General features: G+C 46.3%; 1 protein-coding gene across 2 annotated transcripts in view; it reads right to left on the bottom strand.

Annotated features, from left to right (window-relative positions):
• Nucleotides 1–24,670, bottom strand: part of ppp2r2bb (protein phosphatase 2, regulatory subunit B, beta b) — a 93,682-nt gene that overhangs the window by 4,961 nt on the left and 64,051 nt on the right. For both annotated transcript variants that reach the window (XM_084170980.1, XM_084170981.1), the window contains exons 2-5: nucleotides 6,708–6,805; nucleotides 5,143–5,308; nucleotides 4,352–4,464; nucleotides 708–885 (exon numbers count right to left, since the gene is read on the bottom strand). In XM_084170980.1, coding sequence (XP_084027106.1) covers nucleotides 708–885; nucleotides 4,352–4,464; nucleotides 5,143–5,308; nucleotides 6,708–6,805 — 555 coding nt within the window. The remainder of the gene's footprint in view (nucleotides 1–707; nucleotides 886–4,351; nucleotides 4,465–5,142; nucleotides 5,309–6,707; nucleotides 6,806–24,670) is intronic.

Below are 24,670 nucleotides of genomic sequence, written 5' to 3'. Positions count from 1 at the left end.
ACCACAGCATTCTGCAGCGATACTCCATCCCATCTGGTTTGGGCTTAGTGGGACTATATTTTGTTTTTCCACAGGACAATGACCCAACACACCTCCAGGTTATGTAAGGGCTATTTTACCAAGAAGGAGAGTGATGGAGTGCTGCATCAGATGACCTGGCCTCCACAATCCCCCGACCTCAACCCAATTGAGATGGTTTGGTATGAGTCGGACGGCAGAGTGAAGGAAAAGCAGCCAACAAGTGCTCAGCATATGTGGGAACTCCTTCAAGACTGTTGGAAAAGCATTCCAGGTGAAGCTGGTTGAGAGAACGCCAAGAGTGTGCAAAGCTGTCATCAAGGCAAAGGGTGGCTATTTGAAGAATCTTAAATATAAAATGTATTTTGATTTGTTTAACACTTTTTTGGTTACTACATGATTCCATATGTGTTATTTCATAGTTTATGTCTTCACTATTATTCTACAATGTAAAAAATATTACAAATAAAGAAAAACCCTTGAATGAGTAAGTGTGTCCAAACTTTTGACTGGTACTGTATATTTTCTGTCCTCTATCTTAACATCCTGAGTGTGATGCTTGCATCATCATGAATTAGCTAAATCTCTTCCAAAATTTTTTTTTAAACATCTTCCAAAGTGAGAAAATCTCTTAATATGAGTTCCTCAGCGGTCAGTCTAGCCATCTATGTTTGTTGTGAGAAGGATACTGAAGCTCTGGTTGGTGATCTCCAGGTTCCACAGATTGATTCTCAGGTCGTCTGTGGACATGTAGGTCTCGTAATCGTTGTTGACAGAGATGGAGTTGATGTGGTACGTGTGGGCATTGGAGAACACCCGCCTGGGCGTCGCCTCCACCATCAGGTCCATGGGCTGCAGCACTGGCACCTAGGAGAGAGGGAGGGAGGGTGGGTGGGAGGGAGGGAGGGAAGAAGAGAGGGAGGGAGGGAGGGAGGGAGGGAGGGAGGGAGGGAGGGAGGGAGGGAGGGAGGGAGGAGAGAGAGAAGGGGAGAGGGAGGGAGGGAGGGAGGGAGGGAGGGAGGGAAGAAGAGAGGGAGGGAGGAGAGAGAGAAGGGGAGAGGGAGGGAGGGAGGGAGGGAGGGAGGGAGGGAGGGAGGGAGGGAGGGAGGGAGGGAAAGAGAATAAGAAAACATCAAATCACCCATGTATTCTACAGTCAGTAATTCAGTGAGTGCAGTATTTCCGAATGGGCTGTTCATGCATCACTCTGACAGTGTGAGACTGAGCTGAGAGCTCCTCTAGCCAGCTCATAATGGGGAACCCCATGTTCTCACAGGGAGTAGGGGCCCTTAATGATGACAAATCTCAGCCCAAGCCCCTACACACTCGCCACACAACAGGGGGCCCCTAGAGAGACCCAGACCCCCACTGTGCAAGGCCTTGTCTGCCATACTCACACACTTTATGGGCCCCCTTCTCGACAAATGTTCCAGATTTTGCCTCGTATGCGCCTCGCAATTTAGACTAATGCATTGCCAACTCAGTGGAATCAGCAGGAGGCTTGTGCTGATGCGACATGATCATTATCTCTCGATGTGAGGAGGACTCTTATAGAAGAGCATTAGGGTTTTAGGATTGACAATGACTGCAGGATATAGGCATGAGGTTAATTCTACAGTCATATTTGCAGAAACAGAGTAACTCGGTTTTAAATATCTAGATCCCAAACGAAGGTTTGTGCGGTATATTGGTCCACCACTAGCCCAGACTACTCCTTCATTTGTGTGGAGCTGTCAGGTGTAGTGTGTGTTATTGACAGAGACTGCCCCCTCCCTCTGTCTCTCTGTGGTTCCTCTGGCTGTGTTGGAAGAGCAATAAAAAGCGCTGGTAAACGATAACCCCTCACAGAGCTGCTTAACGGCCATACAGGAGGAGCAGCTGTAGCCTGCAGCCCCTCGCCAGGGAACCCCCCCCCACCCCACCTCCCCACCTTCACTAACACTCCCCCTCACACACCCACACACACCCTCGCCTGTCTGTGCAAAGTGATAAATGCCCCTCCAGCCTCTCTCCCCACAGACACACACTGCTCACACACATACACACAATTCACACTTGGAATTGGATTTCTACCGTTCTCAGCCATAATCCCTCAGTTTCTAATGGTCTATAGCAGTGGTATTCAACTTTTTCAGGGGTGGCCCCATTTTTCCAGCCAGAATTTCTGGGGACCCCATTTTTCCCCCAAGAATTTCTCATGACCTCACCCTAAATCTAATGACAACTTTAAAATCGGTACATTTTGATTTTTAAATCAACAAATAACCTTAAATTCATTGCATGAAAAATAAACATTTGCTCAATAAAACCTTCTTTTTTTAAAATGATCTTTCTGAAAATCGTTTGTATATTGTCCCATACCATAATCTGTACTGCCACTGGTCTATGGGCTCGGCACGGGAGACAAGAAAGGTAAAGATAGGTTTAGAGGGAGAGAGAGAAGAAGAGGGAAAAGGGAATATGGAGAATACTGGACGGAGACAGAGTAGAGACAATTTAACAGAGAGATAGAGAGAGAGCGAGAGAGAAAGAGAAAGAGAGAGAGGAAGAGAGGAGCAATGAGTGATAGTGATAACTAGTGACAGAGAGGAGGAGTGGGACATGCTCACTAATGTGCATTCACTCTTGGGCGCCTGCTTGGCTGACCATTATTGGGTATCTATCTGACAGTGAACACAAACCTGTCAACGCCACACAGACACAGCGCAGCTCAGCACAGCACAGCCAATGATTATCAGATATGAGTCTGCTAGCATGATGAGTGTCTCTCACCACCACGGCACGGTCACACGATCACACAGCAAGAGGTGGAGGAGAGGCATGCTGCAGAGACTGCTGAGGTCATTAACTCATACATCAACGTCTGTTTCTCAGATGAGGCAGCGCTGGGAGGAGCTGCTTCGATCCACAGTTATTACTCAATAGAAAAACCTGGACATGAATCAAGTCAAGCGGGTGATATGTTCAGATAGGATAGGAGAGGCACGGCAAATCCACCCTCAACCCAAATTGATAGTAAATCCTCCTTAAGTGTACCATCTCACCATAAGCATAGCATGCACAGTGGTATGCATGCTAGTGAGCAGTGGACATTTTCAATAACATTGATCCTGTTCTGGTGCCACTACATATTTTCATTGTTAGAGTGGCCACTAGAGTATCTGGTCAATATAATGGATAGTCTGTGCCAGTCCTGGAACCAGTGCTTGACTTGGAATGAAATAGGTGCCAGTACTCATTTTGGGTGCCGGTACTGTTTACATTTAGGTGCAGAAGCTCCACAATACTTTTGAGCTAATATTCTATAAGAGGAACAGGAGCTCAAGCAGTAGAACATTTGAGGTGCCTGTACTCAGCTCCGGTGAGCTCCTGCCCAAGTCAAGCAATACCTGGAACACTGTCGCTCCCTCCTACTCTCCCACTAACTTCTTCCCATTCCATGATGTTTCACAATTCCATCTCTCAACCGTAATGTGATTTCTATTGATTTCCAAAAGCTGCGTTGCGTAAGGGTCAATTTGGGCCCAGAGTGGAAAATGAGAGCATGAGAGAGGGATGATTGGTACGAGCCAGAGGTCTAAATATTGATACAGTTTCTGCACCGCTCACTTCTCTCCTAAATCAATATAATATATACTAAGGAGCGCAGAGTCTGAGCTCTTGAAGGAAAATATGTCTATTTAAGGTTTTCTTTTATGAGAGTGGTGGAGAGAAAGAGAGGATCCAATTCCAATGGTTGTTCTGGGGTTTTCTATCATGTACCACATTGATGATGAAAATAGCTATTTTATGTTTATAAAGAACAGACAACAAACTTCTACCCATCATAAGACCTCTGTTTGTACCAGCTATAATCTACTATCATGGTCTTATCATCTGAAAGCTACCATTAGAGCGGATGTTCCATCCTGCTGTCTGTGTATCCATGGAGATGGAGGTGATATTTGACCCCATGCTGACCCCTGGGTACAGGATGGTGTAGACAGATGGGCTGCTACTAGACCTGGCTAATGTGTGGTCAGTCAGCAGCATGGGCGCTTGGTTCCCCCCACCTTACCCCACCCCCACCCCCCTCTAAGAGCCGGAAACACCCCTCCACACTGACAGACATGTGCATTTGGCAAGATATGAAACCAGGCCAGTTTCTTTAATCCCTCGGTGGCATTGGGGGAGAGATAGAGGCTTAGACTGCCATAGGGAGAGATAATGGCACAGGTTGCTGGAGGAAGGATGACATCCGCGTTCAACCTCTGTATGCAGCACTGGGCGGGTGGGCACAGAGATGCCCGGAGGCTGTGGTGACACCGTGGTGGGGTATGGGTTGGCATCTTACCCGCAGGGCGGTGATGGTGGTGGGGTCTCGGATCCTCCCATCCTCTTCCTTTAGGTTGTAGCCCTCCGGTCTCTTGTCCCGCTCACTGATCTTCCACAGCTTCACTGTTTTATCTGCAGGGAGGAGGAGGAGGAGGAGGAGGAGGAGGGGAGAAAGGGATGAGTAACAACAGGCTAGGGCTAGGCTAAAAAGGTGTACTGTGCTGATCTGGCTTGGGGAGATAGCTAGCTGCACTAAGGAGGGGAGGAGGCCGACTCTGTAGTGTGCGACTCAATCTGCTGTACTGATCCAGTATTGGAAGCTGGCCACTGCGGAGTGCTGGCATGACATAAATAGATAGGAGATATATCAGCTGAGATCAATAGCCTCCAATTAACCTGATTAAAGCCTCCTGTTGCCAGCCCAGCTTGTTCCACTGATGTGTCCAAAGATAGCACTCTGCTCTCATAGGAGTCTGTCTGCTGATGCAAGTTCCCCATCGAATACATTTAGTGAAAGGTGAAAGGAAGGGTACTGCAGTATTGTAAAGGTCAGTGGAGTGAGTGATGAATATGTGAATATGTAACTTGAGAAGAGCCACTTCCTGCCTCTGGTGGCACTTAACATAAATATTTTTCCATGAAACAGCTGCTTGGCTAAAATCAATAGGCTGTATAATGCAACAGATTACGTAATGGAGGTAATGGAACCATTACCTAACACTAACATCAACAAGAGAGCATTAAATTATGGTGATTTCACTAAAACTAGCTGTGTGGCTTACCATTGGTGGAGAGGAGGAAGTTGCTTACCATTGGTGGAGAGGAGGAAGTAGGCAGCGTTCTGCTGAGGCAGCCAGCGGATCTTGTTGATCTTCTCCTCGATCTCCAGGCTCTTCAGGTAGTCAAACTCAGGCTCGTGGCTCTGGAAGGTGCTGTAGACATTGTACTCCCCTCTCCTGTGGGGCTGGTTCTTACTCTGAAACAACAAGGACAATGTTTGAGTTTGTGGAAGAATAGGCAGATGTTCTGGGATTATTCAGCTATTCAGACATACAAAAAAAAGACCAGTGTTTGAAGTTTGACAATTAAATGAAGATAACGATATTGCGGCATTAGGATACAGAGGAGTAGTGTACATTGAGCACAATTTGAGAGTGGGGATCTTCCTATTCCATTGAATAGACAAAATGTAGGAAACAGCAAACCAAGATTTTCACAGCAGTAGATGTGTCTGGCCTGGTTTCTGCTTTCTATATCAAGCATACATACGCACACTACCCAGGAACAAACAAAGCATGGGGACTGTAGTATGTGGAGCAGTCACCAAAATCCCTCTCCGGCATTTTACGGGTTGACATAACTGCTGACATAGTACAGTCATTGTGCCTCCATAAGGTATTTTTGTTGAGTAGAAATCGGAGAAATCAGGCAAAAGTGGGTTAAACCTATTGTAAGGCTGTCAGGATCTGTAGTAAGGGCCGGCGAGATAGCTCAATAACAGCCTAGCCCAGCAGCCTCAGCTCAACATGGCAGGTCAGGTATCACCTCAGGAAGCTTCAGAATCAATAGCGCCAAATCAGATGACCAAACAAGAGGGGAGGGTATTAATGGAAACAGATTTGCCCTCTGCGGGGGGTGAAGTCGGGGGGAAGCGAGGGGGTGGGGGAGCGCCTCTGGCGTGGGGATTAGCAGATACTATGGAGCGCCTTGAAATCAGCTGGAAGGTGAAAAGACGAGGGGAAAGGAGGTGGGGGGACTCATGCAGTCCCTGACGTTCATATTTTCTCACAGCCAGACAGAAGGTTCAGACGCTGTCTAGTCCTTTCATCCAGCTTCCAAAGGAGACTCTAGGCCTCCCCGAGTGGCCCATAATCTTTCCATAATACCTCCTACAACCACTGAATAAACATCCACAGACCCTTAACACTTCTACTACTACTAGTATTAGTACTACTGCTACTGCTACTACTACTACTAGTACTACTACTACTACTACACAGTAACCCAGGGAATGTAAGGTCTCAGACACAGCAATAACGTTTGCTGGCTGAGAGTACTTAGCATCTCTGAACATGTAGAACCGGGTGAAGGCAGTCAGACGTCTACGCTAGATCAACATTCGGTGCGACTTGTGCGATCCTTTACTGGAACACGCTGGCAATCTTTCTTCCAGATCCAACCAACATCTATGAATGGTAATGAATGTGCCGATGTGATGTTATTTCATTCAAGGTTCAATATGGGTTCATTAGATGCAGGTTCATGAGCTAGATGTCGAATGGTTAGTGCCATAGTAAAACATTTGAGTGCCAGGATGTGAGAGACATGAGAAACATAAGAGACATGGTAAGTAGGGGTGTCTGGGCCAGTCTTACCTCCTGTTCTCTCTGGAACACCACTACTCTCCCTCCCTTGTCCCCCGTCGCCAGCAGCTCTCCAGTTGGGTTGAACTCAACCGTGGATATGATGTCAGCTGGAACAGAAGACACACAGAGAAACGTTACCTCACTGAGATACTCAATACAACGATACAGTACATTACCCACCTACTGTATGCCTGAATGAGTAATGCTCTGTTTCCTTCACCTCATTGATAACCGTAAAATCAATTTTCAAGACCCAGCTATGTGAAATTAAAATGGTGAATGACTTGAAATACACTACATGAACAAAAGTATATGGACACCTGCTCGTCGAACATCTCATTTCAAAATCATGGGCATTCATATGGAGTTGGTCCCCCCTTTGCTGCTATAACAGCCTCCACTCTTCTGGGAAGGCTTTCCACTAGCTGTTGGAACATTGCTGCGGGGACTTGCTTCCATTCAGCCACAAGAGCATTAGTGAGGCTGGGCACTGATGTTGGGCGATTAGGCCTGGCTCGCAGTCTGCGTTCCAATTCATCCCAAAGGTGTTCGATTGAGGTTGAGGTCAGGGCTCTGTGCAGGCCAGTCAAGTTCTTCCATACTGATCTCGACAAACCATTTCTGTATGGACCTCGCTTTGTGCACGGGGGCACTGTCATGCTGAAACAGGATTCCCCAAACTGTTGTTACAAAGTTGGAAGCACAGAATCGTCTAGAATGTCGTTGTATGCTGTGGCGTTAAGATTTCCCTTCACTGGAACTAAGGGGCCTAGCCCGAACAATGAAAAACAGCCCCAGACCATTATTCCTCCTCCAACAAACTTTACAGTTGGCACTATGCATTCGAGCAGGTAGCATTCTCCTGGCATCCGCCAAACCCAGATTCGTCCATCGGACAGCCAGATGGTGAAGCGTGATTCATCACTCCAGAGAACACATTTTCACTGCTCTAGAGTCCAATGGCGGCGACCTTTACACCACTCCAGCCGACGCTTGAAATTGCGCATGGTGATCTTAGGCTTGTGTGCGGCTGCTCGGCCATGGAAACCCATTTCATGAAGCTCCCGACGAACAGTTCTTGTGCTGACCTTGCAGTTTGGAACTCGGTAGTGAGTGTTGCAACCGAGGACAGACGATTTTTATGCGCTACGCGCTTCAGCAGTCCCATTCTGTGAGCTTGTGTGGCCTACCACTTCGCGGCTGAGCCGTTGTTGTTCCTAGACGTTTCCACTTCACAATAACAGCACAGAGTTGACCGGGGCAGCTCTAGCAGGGCAGAAATTTGACAAACTGACTTGATGTAAACGTGGCATCCTATGACGTGCCACATTGAAAGTCACTGATTTCTTCAGTAAGGCCATTCTACTGCCAATGTTTGTCTATGGAGATTGCATGGCTGTGTGCTCGATTCTATACACCTGTCAGCCACGGTTGTGGCTGAAATAGCCGAATCCACTAATTTGAAGGGGTGTCCACATACATTTGTATATACTGTAAATTGTAGGTGGGGCAAGAGGCAGAGTTAAAAACTTAACCCTGATTCTTAAATGCATTCAAGCGGTCTATTTTCACGCCCCTGCAGTTGATGTGCTCCTCAAGTCTTTGAAGGCCTGCTCAGATAGCGTGTCCATGGATCGGATCAATTATCTATGCCGCTAGCTCATCTCAGGGCTGATGAAAGGCCTGGGCCACCACTACAACAACCTGCAGTCTCTCACAATGCTACTGCCCCCTCGCTAGGCTAACTCCATCAGTAGCATCCCCCTGTCCCTCGCCCCCGCACTGTCTGTCACCACCCCATTCATATGCAAAACCCTCTCACACATCTCCCTGACACACTCACCAGATCTCTACAATAACACGGCATGGTGGACCTGGAGAATCATGTACACAGAGATAGCCTGCTGCTTCTTTCTGTGGCAGGGAAGCCCCTGCAATAGGTTTCCACAACTCAATCACATGAGATCAGATACAAATTACATTTTTGGTTCCATACGTCGCACACTCAGACTACTCCATTCTGTGGTTGAAAGTGAAATTGCATTACAAAAGAGCCACTCCACACCCCCTCCCTACAATATTAAAGATGGTAGATAGATGCTCACACTCATGTTCATATATAGAGATGGAAGATCATGTCTGTCTTTACAGACCCAACAGTGTGGCCAGGCATCCAACTGCATTCTAGGGGCTTAAAGAAATGACAAAGGAAGCTGCCATTGTTGGCTGTCTTGCGGTGTGATGAGGACTATCTAACCCACACAGCCACAGAGGAAAGTAGGGCAAATCGGGGATGTTTAATTAAAGCAACCCCTCACTAGGGAGCGTTGAGGAGCTGCGACACCACCATGGAACTTAGGGGCGGATGCTCTCCCCTCTGTCTGTCTGTCTGTCTGTGTAAACAGCCAGCCATATCAGTGCCACCACAGCCCCAATACAGCTCACTGTACGCATTAACAGCCTCTCAAGTGTCTCATACTCCACGCCCCGCTCTTGACTCGACGTACAATTTGCCAACCTCGAAGAGACAAAGAGCCTGTATTGCTGTCTCTGTGCTGCTGGCTGTTTGTGTATGCTGCAGCAGTAAGCTCTACCCTGCCCTGCCAGACAGCAGAGGGGATTTGCTTCTAAATGGAGGATCTGTATGCATAACTATCCTCAGCCCAAACACACAGTCTATCCAAGGCGGTAGAGAATCCTCTCCGTCTCAGTCTCCTTATCTAACCCTGTAGGTTCCCTTCTGCCAACGTCACACACAACAAAAACTACCTGACACACTTAGCTACCTCACATGACCTGTCGACTGAACGCACCAAACATTGATTCAGGTCAGGACATCCAGAACTGAGATGTATCAAGTAGAATATCTATCTCAAGCTAGTTCTAGCATTGTGAGGTTAAGATAATTCAACTGGCATGCCTAGAATGGAATGATGTTTGTTTTCATCTGAAAAACAAATGAGTTGATCGTGAGTTTTCCCTCAAGCAGATTGTGGTCGATTGATTCCTACCTTTGACACATCTTCCCTGGTCTTCCTCTAGCAGATGCATCTGTTTTAGAGGCTGTGCCTGGGTACACTGTTGCTATGCAATCCTCTCAGAGATAAGGGTACATACTCTGCCAGGTGGATCGCGCTCTCATTCGCAGGTATATTTGTCTTGTTCAAAACTCTCTTCAGACCTGAAGAGACGAGTCCCTCGCACACATACACACTCACACACACTCGCTAACAGAGTGCTTTACCGACAACGCTCGGTCCGGATTTGAATAATTAACATTAAACGAAGCAAACAAACAAGACCAGGCTTTTAAATAATTATATTTTTTTCCCAGGAGAAGCATGTCAGAAATAGAGAGGGACAGAGCGAGAAAGAGAGAGATGTGTTTTTTTTTGTGTTTAAAAGAGAGAGAGAGAGAGAGAGAGAGAGAGAGAGAGAGAGAGAGAGAGAGAGAGAGAGAGAGAGAGAGAGAGAGAGAGAGAGAGAGAGAGAGAGAGAGAGAGAGAGAGAGAGAGAGAGAGAAACATAGAGAGGGAGTATGGAGCGATTTCAGTGCCAACAGATTTTTTTTATTTATTCCATCATTTGGAATTTGTATTAGGATATTTAATTTGAATTTAATATTTTTGAAATTGTAATGCACAAATTGAATCATGGAATTCATAAATTTAACTTGTATTTCCTGATTTGAAATTGAATGAATATTGCAGTCAGCTTTAACAATTAATTTCAATTGAATTTAATATTGAAGTTCAATATTTATATATTCATTTTCAATATGCTAGATATTGCATTAATTGTCTGTGCATCAAGTTTACAAACTATAATTTCAAGTTTATCAAAGTTTCATATATTCAACTTCTTAGATGCATTCAGATTCAGTTTTCCAATTCAGTTCTCTAAATTCAGATTCAAAACCAGAGACAACATCCTGGTACTTTGCCAGCCAGGAAAGGCGGAAGAGAACAGATAGAATCCAAAGCTCACGTTGGTAAACTTCTGCCGGTTTCTGAAACCAATTCATTTGACTCTGGCATTTGAACCGTTTTGGCTATGAGCTACTATGACCCCATTCCTGAAAGCTAAGACTCTCTGGAGCAGGGATGTGGGTGTTCCCCTCTATGATGATCACAGGCTGCGTTAGGTGGGAGTGTCACAAAATGTGCCCCCCATAAGAATATAGTTGAAATGCCCTGTCATAGCCCTTCTAAGGATAGCCTTTCTACTCCTCTTTTAATCTTGATCTGATATGCCTGGGTTTGAACCAGGTCTCCTGCATGTCACAAGACTGTGTTAGCCCACTTAGCTAAAGCCTATAGGGATAAGTTCAGGAAGTTCATGTAAAGGACGACACACTGCTTGATTAACGAGTACCGCTTCCCTCTGATTCAGCTCATACCAAGACTCAAACTCAGGACCTCTGCCTCGCAAACACACTTGACCGCCCTCCTGATGCATTCCAACCCACCGGTCTATTGAAAAAGGCCTTCTTCAATTGCGCAAGGAGCAACACTTCAGGCTGAACGCAGCTTCCCCGGGATTGCCGCGCAAAATAAATATCAGCCCGCACAGAGAAGCATGAGATTGAACTTCACTCAACTTTCTAGTTTTCCCCTTTAGTTAACGCTATCAACGTTTCCCTCTACTGTAGGAATTGCCAATATTAGCCACTAATATAGATGTTTGGTCAACAGGCTATATCGGTCCGCTAATACAGGATGATTAAAGGTCCAGTGCCTTTAAAAATTCAGATTTTTCCGAGGGTGCTGCAGCAACCTCAGCACCCCTACTTCCTGCGGCTATGGTAGATGCGCTTGTTTTGAGATCAAAGCGAGAGCTGCATGTAGCCACGTGTGCACATTTGTTCATATTCTTTGCTAGTAAGTGAGTTATTAGCCCAGTTTTAGCTCATTTCTAGTCAGCAATTGGGGAGTGGTTGCTTCCTTCAAGAGCACAAAACGTGTGCATTTCTAGCCATCTTTGAAAAGCGAGTCAGGTAAAGATAATTTTTTCTGTCTTAAACGGGCAGTGTTGTATTTTGAGACCGACTTGAATAAGCTAAGTAGCCAATAGGCAGAGTGTAGCATAATTTGTCTGATTCTCTGTAATAATGGTTTGGGAATAATAATGAACTTTATTTTGTAAAGTGGTTTCTTGCATCAAACAACACATTTTCAGTCACCTCCTTGTCTGAAGGACAAGTGGATAAACAGGTTAATGTCAAGCCCTGCATGTTTTTTTCAAAAGTCTCATGGAATGTAGGCCTACATTGAACACCACACATTGGCTGCTACTGTAGGCTGAATGATAGAACAGCTATTTCCATGTTAAAATGTTATGGGATGCATTTTCCCATTGTTTTTTATGGTAGGCCACTGGTAGGCCTACATTATGATCAAGTAGCCACCGTAGCCTACTTGGCCGCTGTTATAACTGTAACTTAAAGCGTGTACAGCCTCAATGTTCACAGTAAACGCGCAACCAGAAGTTGCACTGAATTTTCACAACGTTCAAGTTTGTGCTCAGCAGACCAGACATTTCCTCAGTGCCGAAATAATTAGAGGGAACATTGCGGATGAGTGGGTTTCAAAGATCCCCATCTGCTACATTCACCCCTTTAACTCACTCTACAGTGACCCCAGCGGTTGAACCAGTGCAACTGTAGAGCCGAGTCCAGTTGCACCATTGTAAAGGATGTCACGCTGCCTGCTTAGCGAGTACCGCTTCCCCCTGATTCAGCTCACATGGAGATTCGAACTCAGGACAACACACATGACCTCCCTCCTGAAGCATTCCAGCCCATCGTGCTTTTAAAAAGGTATTCTTCAATTGAGCAAGGGGTGACACTTCAGGCTGAGGAGTGAGTTTCACAGATCCCCATCTGCTAAACTAATACGAGTCTTCAAGTTCGAGCAAGGTTAGGTGATCAATGCTTATGTGATGAGAACCTTGCCTGAGACCTGAAGACGTGCTAGTTTGACAAGTGTTAGACATCAAGCAGGGGCGGACTGGCCATCTGGCATTTCGGGCAAATGCCAGATGGGATGGTCCATTTTTAGCCCAGTGGGCCTGTCTAACTAATGGGAGCCTCAGGGGAAGTAATGGGCCATTGTGGGGGCCTGGAGGAAAAGAATGGGCCGGCGAGGGGCCCTGGAAAAAATAATGGGCCGGTGTGTTAGAAATGTTGGTCCCAGTCGGCCCCTGGTCTCAAGTCTCTGGGAAGGGTAGTCATTATAAGGTTAACATGTGAATGACTGGGTTAAGACTGTGTTAGCCTGTTGAGCTAAATGCCTAGGCATTGGTCCTGTGACTTATATTGGTCTCTTCAAGGAGGAGGTCAAAGTAGGGTGAAGTGTAACACAGATGGTTCGGTGACCACGCTCGTGTGATGAGTAACTTGTCTGATACCTGAAAAGATGCATCATCTGGTGCCCAGAAGACCTGGGTTAGAACCCCATCAGTAAACTAACACGTCTTTATGTCTGCCAAGGTTTCTCATCACATAAATAATAAATAAATAAATAAAATAAAATTGTATTTGTCACATGCGCCGAATACAACAGGTGCAGACCTTACAGTGAAATGCTTACTTACAAACCCTTAACCAACAATGCAGTTTTTAGAAAAATAAGTGTTAAGTAAAAAAGAGATAAGTAAAAAAAAAATATATATATATTTTTTAAAATAACAGTAGGGAGGCTATATACAGGGGGTACCGGTACAGAGTCAATGTGCGGGGGGCACAGGTTAGTCAAGGTAATTTAGGTAATATGTACATGTGGGTAGATGTAAAGTGACTATGCATAGATAATAAACAGAGTAGCAGCAGCGTAAAAAGAGGGGGTGGGGGGGACAATGCAAATAGTCCGGGTAGCCATTTGATGAACTGTTTAGGAGTCTTATGGCTTGGGGGTAGAAGCTGTTAAGAAGCCTTTTAGACCTAGACTTGGCGCTCCGGTACCACTTGCCGTGCGGTAGCAGAGAGAACAGTCCATGACTAGGGTGGCTGGCTAGGGTGGCTGGAGTCTTTGGCAATTTTTAGGGACTTCCTCTGACACTGCCTGGTATAGAGGTCCTGGATGGCAGGAAGCTTGGCCCCAGTGATTTACTGGGCCGTACGCACTACCCTCTGTAGTGCCTTGCGGTCGGAGGCTAAGCAGTTGCCATACCAGGCGGTGATGCAACCAGTCAGTATGCTCTCGATGATGCAGCTGTAGAACTTTTTGAGGATCTGAGGACCCATGCCAAATCTTTTCAGTCTCCTAAGGGGGAATAGGCTTTGTCGTGCCCTCTTCACGACTGTCTTGGTGTGTTTGGACCATGATAGTTTGTTGGTGATGTGGACACCAAGGAACTTGAAGCTCTCAACCTGCTCCACTACAGCCCCGTTGATGAGAATGGGGGCGTGCTCTGTCCTCCTTTTCCTGTAGTCCACAATCATCTGCTTTGCCTTGGTGACGTTAAGGGAGAGGTTGCATGAATGGTTCATTACACGCGGTAATCAGTCTGGGCTACTTATCACATGGACGGATCACCAAACCACCTTTGCTGTCCTCTCATTAAATGGGGTGCACAGATTCTTCTGCTTCTGTTTGCCACAGAAAGTGTTGTTGTGCAGTAGGCTTGATTTCGAACCCAGTTAGTTATATTGGTGCCGTGATCTCCGAGTATGAGGTCAAAGGGGGGTGAAATGTAACCAAGGTGGTTCGATGAACCTTGCTGGAGACATGAAGACTTGTGTGAGCTTCCTGAACTGTAGTCCCCTGTAGCTCAGTTGGTAGAGCATGGCGCTTGCAACACCAGGGTTGTGGGTTCGTTTCCCATGGGGGGCCAGTATGAAAATGTATGCACTCACTAACTGTAAGTCGCTCTGGATAAGAGTGTCTGCTAAATGACTCAAATGTAAATGTAATGAACTAATGCCTACGGGCTTTATCTAAGTGGTCTAACAGTCTTGTGACATGCATGAGACCTGGTTTGAACCCAGTCAGTCGCAAGATTAAATAGGGGGTGGAAAGGCTATCCTTAGAAGGGCTATGACAGGGCTCTTCTGAAAAGTTGGCTAGGAGCTAGAAACTATATTCTTATGGGGGGCAAATTGTGGTTTTTGTGACACTCCTAACGCAGCATGTGATCATCACAGAGGGAAACAGAAATCCATGCTCCAGAGAGTCTTAGCTTTCGGGAATGGGGTCATAATAGCTTATAGCCAAAGCGGTTCAAACACTAGAGCCAAATTCATAGTAGGAAAATAAATCCAACATGCCACATTGGCTTCAGAAACTGCCAGAAGCTTCTGTTTACCACTGAGAGCGTTTGTTTCTATCTGTTCTCCTCTCCCTTTCCTGGCTGGCAAAGTACCAGGATGTGGTCTCTGGTTTTGAATCTGAATTTAGAGAACTGAATCTGAATGCATCTGAGAAATTGAATATTTAAACTTTGATTCACTTGAAATGATGGTTTGTAAACTTGATACACAGACAATGAATGCAATATCTACCATATTGAAACTGAATATATAAATATTGAATTTGAATTAAATTGAAATTGTATTTTAAATCTGAATGCAATATTAATAATATGCCATTTAGCAGACGCTTTTATCCAAAGCGACTTACAGTCATGCGTGCATACATTTTTTGTGTATGGGTGGTCCCGGGGATCGAACCCACTACCTTGGCGTTACAAGCGCCGCGCTCTACCAGCTGAGCTACAGAGGACCACATTCATTCAATTCAGTTTCAAATCATGAAATACAAGTTCAATTTATGAATTCAATGATTCAATTTGTGCATTAAACATTCAAAAATATTAAATTCAAATGTAATATCCTAATGCAAATACAATTTCTGTTGGCACAGAAATCGCTCCATAAGGGAGGGAGAGTGAAAGAGAGTGAGAGTGAAAAAGAGGGGGAGTGAAAAAGAAAGAAGACTGGGTTGTTATATTTTTACCCTAATGCACCTCCATGTTGTCTGTGTGTGTTGGGGAGATTTTTAGAAGGAGGTTTCCATGACGACCCCCTCCTAGACTAGCAGGGGCTGTATGATGAGGCTGAGAGGACTTTGTTCTTGGGCTTTGAACTGGTAGCAGCACACTGCATCTTCACCACTGCTTCATAATCATAAACACTAAAACTCCCCCTCCCCTTCCACATACATATAGTACATAATATAGAAAATACTGCAGTATGGAATGATATGTCGTCAGTAGTGCTCTAAATCGAAATCCAAAAATTAGATTTGGTGTTTCTACTATTGTAGATGATCATCAGACAGCTTGATGAGACAACAGATTGACAGCTGAATGACCTTGTTAACTTTCCTATTTGCGTGTAGAGATGTTACATAACAGGCCTCATTTGTGAATTGCGTTGGATCCAATAGGCTTAATGAGACATGAGAGAACAAAGTGTTTATCCACACGTAAGCGGTCAGTGGCTCTCCTGTCCTGGCCAGCCCTGTCTGTCTCTATCCTGTCTGTCTCCATCCTGTCTGTCTGTATCCTATCGGTCTCTATCCATCCTGTCTGTCTCTATCCTGTCCTGTCTCTGATGTTAAGGACATCCATACCGCTGACAGGTTGGCCACAAACTGTACTGTACATCTCTCTCCATCACACTATAAGGCTGCATCCCAAATGGCTACATAAGAAAGAATGGTGCCGGAGGGGATGGCTGCCGTTTTACGGTCTCCTAACCAATTGTGCTATTTTGTGTGTTTTTTCGCATTGTTTGTAACTTATTTTGTACATAAAGTTGATGCTACCGTCTTTGATGACCGAAAAGAGCTTCTGGATATCAGAACAGCGATTACTCACCTCGAACTGCACAAAGAGTTTTTCTTTAATGAGTCTGATGCGAAGGATATAATGTTGCTCCCAGACAAGGCCCAAATCCCCGTCATTCGCATGAAGAAAATAAGGAAATACATGGGGCGGAGATCAGGGTGCCTTGTGAGAATTTGTCGGCGAGTGGGTAACCCGCCTCTACCATATGTTCTATTGGCCAAAGTGCAATCACTGGAGAATAAACTGGATGAGCTCCGTTCGAGACTATCCTAACAAAGGGACATTAAAAACTATAATATCATATGTTTCACCGAATCGTGGCTGAACGACGACACGGATAATATACAGTTGGCTGGGTTTTCCGTGCATCGGCAGAACAGAACAGCTACGTCCGGTAAGACGAGGGGTAGGGGTGTGTGTCTCTTTGTCAATAACAGCTGGTGCGCAATGCCTAATATTAAGGTAGTCTGAGGTAGAGTACCTCATGATAAGCTGTAGACAACACTATCTACCAAGAGAGTTTTCATCTATATTTCTCGTAGCCGTCTATTTACCACCACAAACCGATGCTGGCACTAAGACTGCACTCAACGAGTTGTATAAGGCCATATGCAAACAAGAAAACGCTCATCCAGAACCGGCACTCCTAGTGGCCGGGGACTTTAATGCAGACAAACTTAAATCCATTTGACCTAATTTCTACCAGCATGTCACATGTGCAACCAGAGGAAAAAAAACTCTAGACCACATTTACTCCACACACAGAGACGCGTACAAAGCTCTCCCTCGCCCTCCATTTGGAAAATCTGACCATAATTCTATCATCCGGATTCCTGCTTACAAACAAAAACTAAAGCAGGAAGTATCAGTGACTCACTCAATACGGAAGTGGTCAGATGACGTGGATGCTACGCTACAGGACTGTTTTGCTAGCACAGACTGGAATATGTTCCGGGATTCATCCAATGGCATTGAGGAGTATACCACCTCAGTCACCGGCTTCATCAATATGTGCATGGACGACGTCGTCCCCATAGTGACTGTACGTACATATCCCAACCAGAAGCCATGGATTACAGGCAACATCCGCACCGAGCTAAAGGCTAGAGCTGCCGCTTTCAAGGAGCAGGACACTAATCCGGACGCTTATAAGAAATCCCGCTATGCCCTCAGACGAACCATCAAACAGGCAAAGCATCAATACAGGACTAAGATTGAATCCTACTACAATGGCTCTGACGCTCGTCAGATAAGGCAGGGCTTGCAAACTACTACGTACTACAAAGGGAAACCCAGCCGTGAGCTGCCCAGTGACGCGAGCCTACCAGATGGGCTAAATGCCTTTTGTGCTCGCTTCGAGGCAAGCTAAACTGAAGCAAGCATGAGAGCACCAGCTGTTCTGGACGAGTGTGTGATCACGCTCTCCGTAGCGGATGTGAGCAAGACCTTTAAACAGGTCAACATTCACAAGGCCGTGGGGCCAGACGGATTACCAGGACGTGTACTCAGAGCATGCGCAGACCAACTGGCAAGTGTCTTCACTGACATTTTCAACCTCTCCCTGACCGAGTCTGTAATACCTACATGTTTCAAGCAGACCACCATAGTAACTGAGCCCAAGAAAGCGAAGGTAACCTGCCTAAATGACAACCGCCCCGAAGCACACACGTCGGTAGCCATGAAGTGCTTTGATAGGCTGGTCATGGCTCACATCAACACCATCATCCCGGAAACCCTAGACCCACACCAATTCGCATACCGCCCCAACAGACCCACAGACGACGCAATCTCAATCGCACTCCACACCGCCCTTTCCCACCTGGACAAAAGGAACACCTATGTGAGAATGCTGTTCACTGACTACAGCTCAGTGTTTAACACCATAGTTCCCACAAAGCTCATCACTAAGCTAAGGACCCTGGGACTAAACACCTCCCTCTGCAACTGGATCCTGGACTTCCTGACGGGCCGCCCCCAGGTGGTAAGGGTAGGCAACAACACATCTGCCACGCTGATCCTCAACACGGGGGCCCCTCAGGGGTGCGTACTTAGTCCCCTCCTGTACTCCCTGTTCACCCACGACTGCGTGGCCAAGCAGGACTCCAACACCATCATTAAGTTTGCTGACGACACAACGGTGGTAGGCCTGATCACCGACAATGATGAGACAGCCTATAGGGCGGAGGTCAGAGACCTGGCAGTGTGGTGCCAGGACAACAACCTCTCCCTCATCGTGAGCAAGACAAAGGAGCTGATCGTGGACTACAGGAAAAGGAGGGCCGAACACGCCCCCATGGAGCGGGTCGAGAGTTTCAAGTTCCTTGGTGTCCACATCACCAACAAACTATCATGGTCCAAACACACCAAGACATTATACACCCCCTTTGTTTTTACACTGCTGCTACTCGCTGTTTATTATCTATGCATAGTCACTTTACCCCTCCCTACATGTACAAATTACCTCGACTAACCCGTACCCCCGCACATTGACCCGGTACCGGTACCCCCTGTACATAGCCTCATTATTGTTATTTTATTGTGTTACTTTTTTTTTATTAACTCTATTTTCTTAAAACCTCATTGTTGGTTAAAGGCTTGTAAGTAAGCATTTCACGGTAAGGTCTACACCTGTTGTATTCGGCACATGTGACAAATAACATTTGATTTGATAAGAGCCCTATGGGCCCTGGTCAAAAGTAGTGCACTATATAGGGAATAGGGTGCCATTTAGTAGGCACTATAGGAGAGAGCACACACACACTGGGCTGATGTGTTTGTCCAGTAACCAGGAGAACTCATGGCTCATGTCATGGTGCTAAGATAACAATGGTACCACTTGGCAGACAGACAGACATGGGCCCAAGCTGTGTCGCAGCCTCGCAGGCATCACATAGGGGAACTATTGTGTCCCGAGCTAAAGGGGGTTCGTTCAGCCTGTCCTGAGACATTTGGTCCTGGCTCTTCATCCCCAGCTCCTCTCTATGTGGTTGGTCTCTCAGCATCATTACTCCCTGGCTTCAATGGAACAGAATATGAGTATATCAGATTGTACCTACAACAGGTACTGCAAGGACATAAAAAAACATGCATGCTTTCAAACACATGCAAGAATACAAACACACGCACACAAGAGAGACACACACACCCTGCTTTTAGCACGGACGACACAGAATATTTATCCTGTCTGGTTTATAAGAGGAGGTGGCAGCGAGAGTGTCTGACCCACTTGGTCACAGATGTATTACCTCGGTGGTGTTAGAACACACTGTCCTACACACAAAGATAAAAACAAACACACACACCAACCCAGATACCACACTACCATACACACACACCTAGTGCGTCAGAACAGAGCACCATGCTCAATGCACTGATCAGGCGCCATGATGAAGAGGTGTATCGGAGAACACAAAGCAGAGCAAAGCTGGCCGAGGGGAGGGAGGAGAACAGGGGCAGGAATAATTACATCTAAATCATATTCACATTCCACATGGAAACAGAATTCCAAATCATCTCTCCGAGATGGGAAACATGCTGACCTAATTAGGCCCCAGGAGTATCCAATTTTCAGACTCCTTTTCCCAACGTTTTCTTTCCTTATCATCAGACGAGAACATGGTGGGAGAATTTCACCAACAAAGATGAAAGATTCAGAGGGAATGATGCGCCAGAGGGTGAAGTGTTATCTTCTTTTAATAACAACCAAGCTCTGTCTTGCTTCTTTATTGTGGACAGGGTATAGCCAAACACAAAATACACCCATTGTTTTTCCCGTGAAGTAAAATAAAAATAGAATAGATATTAAAGAAATTGGTTTTCAATCAACATACATATATTTTTGTTCAGTATACATGTGTATGCTGTGAGAATTTTTCACATTCACTATCTGTTCAAACAGAAGATCAGAATACATTTATCTTGCTCCCTGTGTGTGTGTGTGTGTGTGTGTGTGTGTGTGTGTGTGTGTGTGTGTGTGTGTGTGTGTGTGTGTTTGTCTGTGTGTGTGTCTGTGTGTCTGTGTGTCTGTGTGTATGTGTCAGTCAATCTGACTCGGCACCAGTGTGAATTGATGGGTGATATCTTATCAGACAGAGTGAGACTTCAAATGCGGATTCCATTTTTCCATGATTAACCCATTAGAAGGGCGTGTGTGTGTGTTGAAAGGGAGAGCTCATTACTGTAGCTGCTCGGAGCAGTGAGAAACTCTGCTGCTTTGTTCTCGGACCGTACCCTCACAAGACAGCCAGAGGACAAAACACACAACAGTACAATAAGAAAGCATACTGCATACAGACAACAGCCCGGAACCTTCCAGACTAAATCTGGTTGCCTGTATCAAACATGAACAATATCATAATTGACCAAAGGCTGACGCTCCATGTTGATATTTAATTGGAAAATATATCTCAGAAACAGACAAAACAGTGTTGATAAGAGACTGGACTGAGAGGAGTGAGGAGTCTGAACATGCCTTCATCCGGACATCTGAGTGATGCTTTGATCACTGATCAGGTTTGAACATCTGACCATGTGGAGCTCTGATGAATCAACTCAACACAAAGACATGTCTGTTCTGTAAGGCTCTGGATTTCTATTCTCTCTATAACGCAGGCTAGAGGATGCTGGCCGTCGAGTCGGATAAAGAGAGAGAGAGAGAATAAATCACAAAGCCAGTGGGGCTTTCAAACACTGGGGGTCAGGGGTCGAGGTGCTGCATGAGAGCCCAGCCGCCCTGATAACACAAATCCATCTTGTGTAATAATGTCAGCGCGACACTGTGGAAGGGAACAAGAGCTGAGTTTATCACTGCTCCCCATCCATACATTTCACGCACATCTACACATCTGGACACACATACACAGACACACACACACACACACCTATAATATTAAACATGTGCCATGGAATGGGTATTGGAGGTGCCATGGTGGAGCGCCCTTGCTCCTGCAGCCTAGTGCTGATTGTAATGGAGATTGGATCCCTGAGTCTACCTCCAACCCGCATATCAGCCCCTGATGAAAGGCTAACATTAGAATAGAGAGAATGCAGATAGCGGTCGATTCAGACCTGGGACAGTGAAATTGAGGTGCAGAGGGCAGCAGGGCCGACTCCGGAGAGGGATGAGTTTTTTTGTTATTAAAACCAGGAGTCAAATGTTTCATCTCAATGTGCTGGAGGGCACAGAGGCACTGTGGCTCTCTGAGACAAAGGTATTACCAACCAGGACTAAACAACATCAGCAAATAATGTGTCTGCCACCTCCGGCTACTGTCTAGCACATTTTGCATTGTTCCCTTTCTCAGAGATTGCATAGTTTTTTTGTACCCCACAACTATGCTAATGTAGGCCTATGTGTTGTGTACATTGTGCAAGTGTAAGCAGGGAACATACCTAACTTGTATAATGAGAAAACTAATAAACACTGACCGTACAATCTGCTTTAGTCAAGAACCAGACAGGCTAGAGAGTAGTTAAGAACCTCTCAGAGAACAGTAAGTAAAATAGACAGAGAGCAGACTAGAGACAGGTCCTAACCTACACTGTCCAGTACCAGAGCTCAGACAGACTACATGCTGTGAAGCTCTTGTGTTACATGGTTGGGATGGATCCACAAACTGCTGTAGCTCTGCCCAGAACCAATTGTATAAGTGGAGTTCCAGGTAGTATCAGAGAGAGAGAGAGGGAGAGAGAGAGGCAGAGCGAGAGAGGCAGAGCGAGAGAGGGAGAGAGAGAGAGGCAGAGCGAGAGAGGGAGAGAGAGAGGGAGAGAGAGCGAGAGGCAGCGCGAGAGAGAGGGAGAGCGAGAGAGGCAGAGCGAGAGAGGCAGAGAGAGAGGGAGAGCGAGAGAGGCAGAGCGAGAGAGAGAGCGAGAGAGGCAGAGCGAGAGAGGCAGAGAGAGAGGGAGAGCGAGAGAGGGAGAGAGGCAGAGAGAGAGGGAGAGCGAGAGAGGCAGAGAGAGAGGGAGAGCGAGAGAGGGAGAGAGGCAGAGAGAGAGGGAGAGCGAGAGAGGGAGAGAGGCAGAGAGAGAGGGAGAGCGAGAGAGGGAGAGAGGCAGAGAGAGAGGGAGAGCGAGAGAGGGAGAGAGGCAGAGAGAGAGGGAGAGCGAGAGAGGGAGAGAGGCAGAGAGAGAGGGAGAGCGAGAGAGGGAGAGAGGCAGAGAGAGAGGGAGAGCGAGAGAGGGAGAGAGGTAGAGAGAGAGGGAGAGCGAGAGAGGGAGAGAGGCAGAGAGAGAGGGAGAGCGAGAGAGGGAGAGAGGCAGAGAGAGAGGGAGAGCGAGAGAGGGAGAGAGGCAGAGAGAGAGGGAGAGCGAGAGAGGGAGAGAGGCAGAGAGAGAGGGAGAGCGAGAGAGGGAGAGAGGCAGAGAGAGAGAGACAGAGACGCAGCAGCTTGCTGGCTTTAATGCATTGCTACACAACACCTGCGTGGGGCCAGAGATTAGCAGGCTGAGTCTGTGCTACTGAATTACGTGTCTAAAGGATTGACTTCAGGATAAACTGCACCTATCAGGAATGGCCCCCATTTCCTGGGAAACATACTCATTGCACTGGTCTCACCTTAAAGTCTAGATTCAAAGAAATCCAACGATGCAAATAGTCACGCAACAGAACACCTCAACGTAAGAGCAACAACATACATGTATTAAAATAAACTAAATCAAAATTGCAATCTTGACACATTGGTCTTGTATCTTTTCCAAGTGAAACACAGTCGTAAATCTACTCAGTCAGCTGTTCTTACAAGTCAGCTGGAAGGTTTCCTAATGGAAGGGTCTAGGGGTCATTGGGGAGTTTCCCATCCTTCCTTCCCTACCTGCTGTAGGCTGAGTTGACCCACTGCACTAAGTGGCTTAGACAGGCTAATCCTATGTTGGTGTCCACACACAGCCATAAATCCCTCGGAAAAATCTATTTGCGGCAATCTGCTCACTGTTCAAAATCGTGGCCCCCCCTGATAACAACAAACTAATACATCATAACATACCTAGCCTCACTGACATGGTCAGAATGGTTTGTGTGGCACTGGCTCATCAAAAAACATGGAGTAATCTGCAGGAGAGCAGATTGTCCCTAAAGTTTTGCCCCAAGCCCATGACCAGATCACAGGAGCTAGAGAGAGAGAGATCGATATCTGAGGAGGCCTGGTCCTGAGGTGACGACTGGCACACGCTGTGTCTCTCTGATTGGCTGGATCACACACTGCTCTGTCATCTCACCATGAACACCAGCAGCTCCCTCAGAGCATGACATCATCACAGGACAGGGTCTGCTTTCAAAGTAGGACCCGGGGCCAGTTTGGTCATTCGCACACACACCCTTCACGGCCATTAAAAGAGGGCTCCTGCAGTGTGCCGTTTCTGTCTGTTCTGTTCAGTGCCTCTCATTACGTGTGTATAGAGGTTGGCTCAGGGCATGTTTTCATTCCCAGCCCAATTCCCTTTGAAGATCAGCAATTTGAGACCATAAGTAGGCCACATAATTTAATCTACATCCTCCAACGATTTCAATAAGATTTGGATCCAAAGGTTGATCTTAAAATATCATCAGTGATTTCATGCAGCCTCGTCCTGGTGTTGTTGTGTGAAAGGCCAGAGGCAGGCAGGTGGTCATTAGAATATACCCTGAAACCTATCACTCCGCCCTCCTGCCCATGCAAATGCTCTTTTGTCACAGAATGGACGGATCCTATGCTAATGCGGACAATAAAAACTGTGGTGTGAATATCTAAATCATACAAACTGTTTCTCCCCCCTGCCTCCCCTTCCACTGTACTGGGGCCAGAATGAGCTGAGGATTTTCTTTAGGAATAATGAATGTGCCCCCCGGGCCTGCTGAAATATTTCTTTTCATAAATAAATCGGGGAGAGTGGCCAGGGGCTGTTTGGCTTGGCACAGGCAGCTTACTGCAGCCCAGTCAATAACAGGCACTCCCCCATCCCCAGTTCAGCGCCCCCAACCCCAGCTCAGCGCCCTCAACCCCAGCTCAGCACCACGGCACTGAGGTAACTAAGCTTATGAAACTATGGGCCTGGGGAAAATCTGTTTTGGGTGGAATAATTAAATGTGCTGTTTTTGTTGTCATATTATATATTTGTATCATTTGAGAAATGCAACGCAACTGAAATATAAGACAACTGCCCATTGAATGCTATATTTCACTTGGGGGTAGACTGCCAATACTTTTCTT

Source organism: Coregonus lavaretus (genome assembly GCF_964263955.1).
Source record: "Coregonus lavaretus genome assembly, chromosome: 10".
Taxonomy (NCBI): domain Eukaryota; kingdom Metazoa; phylum Chordata; class Actinopteri; order Salmoniformes; family Salmonidae; genus Coregonus; species Coregonus lavaretus.
This window is presented reverse-complemented; position numbering and strand designations above follow the sequence as displayed.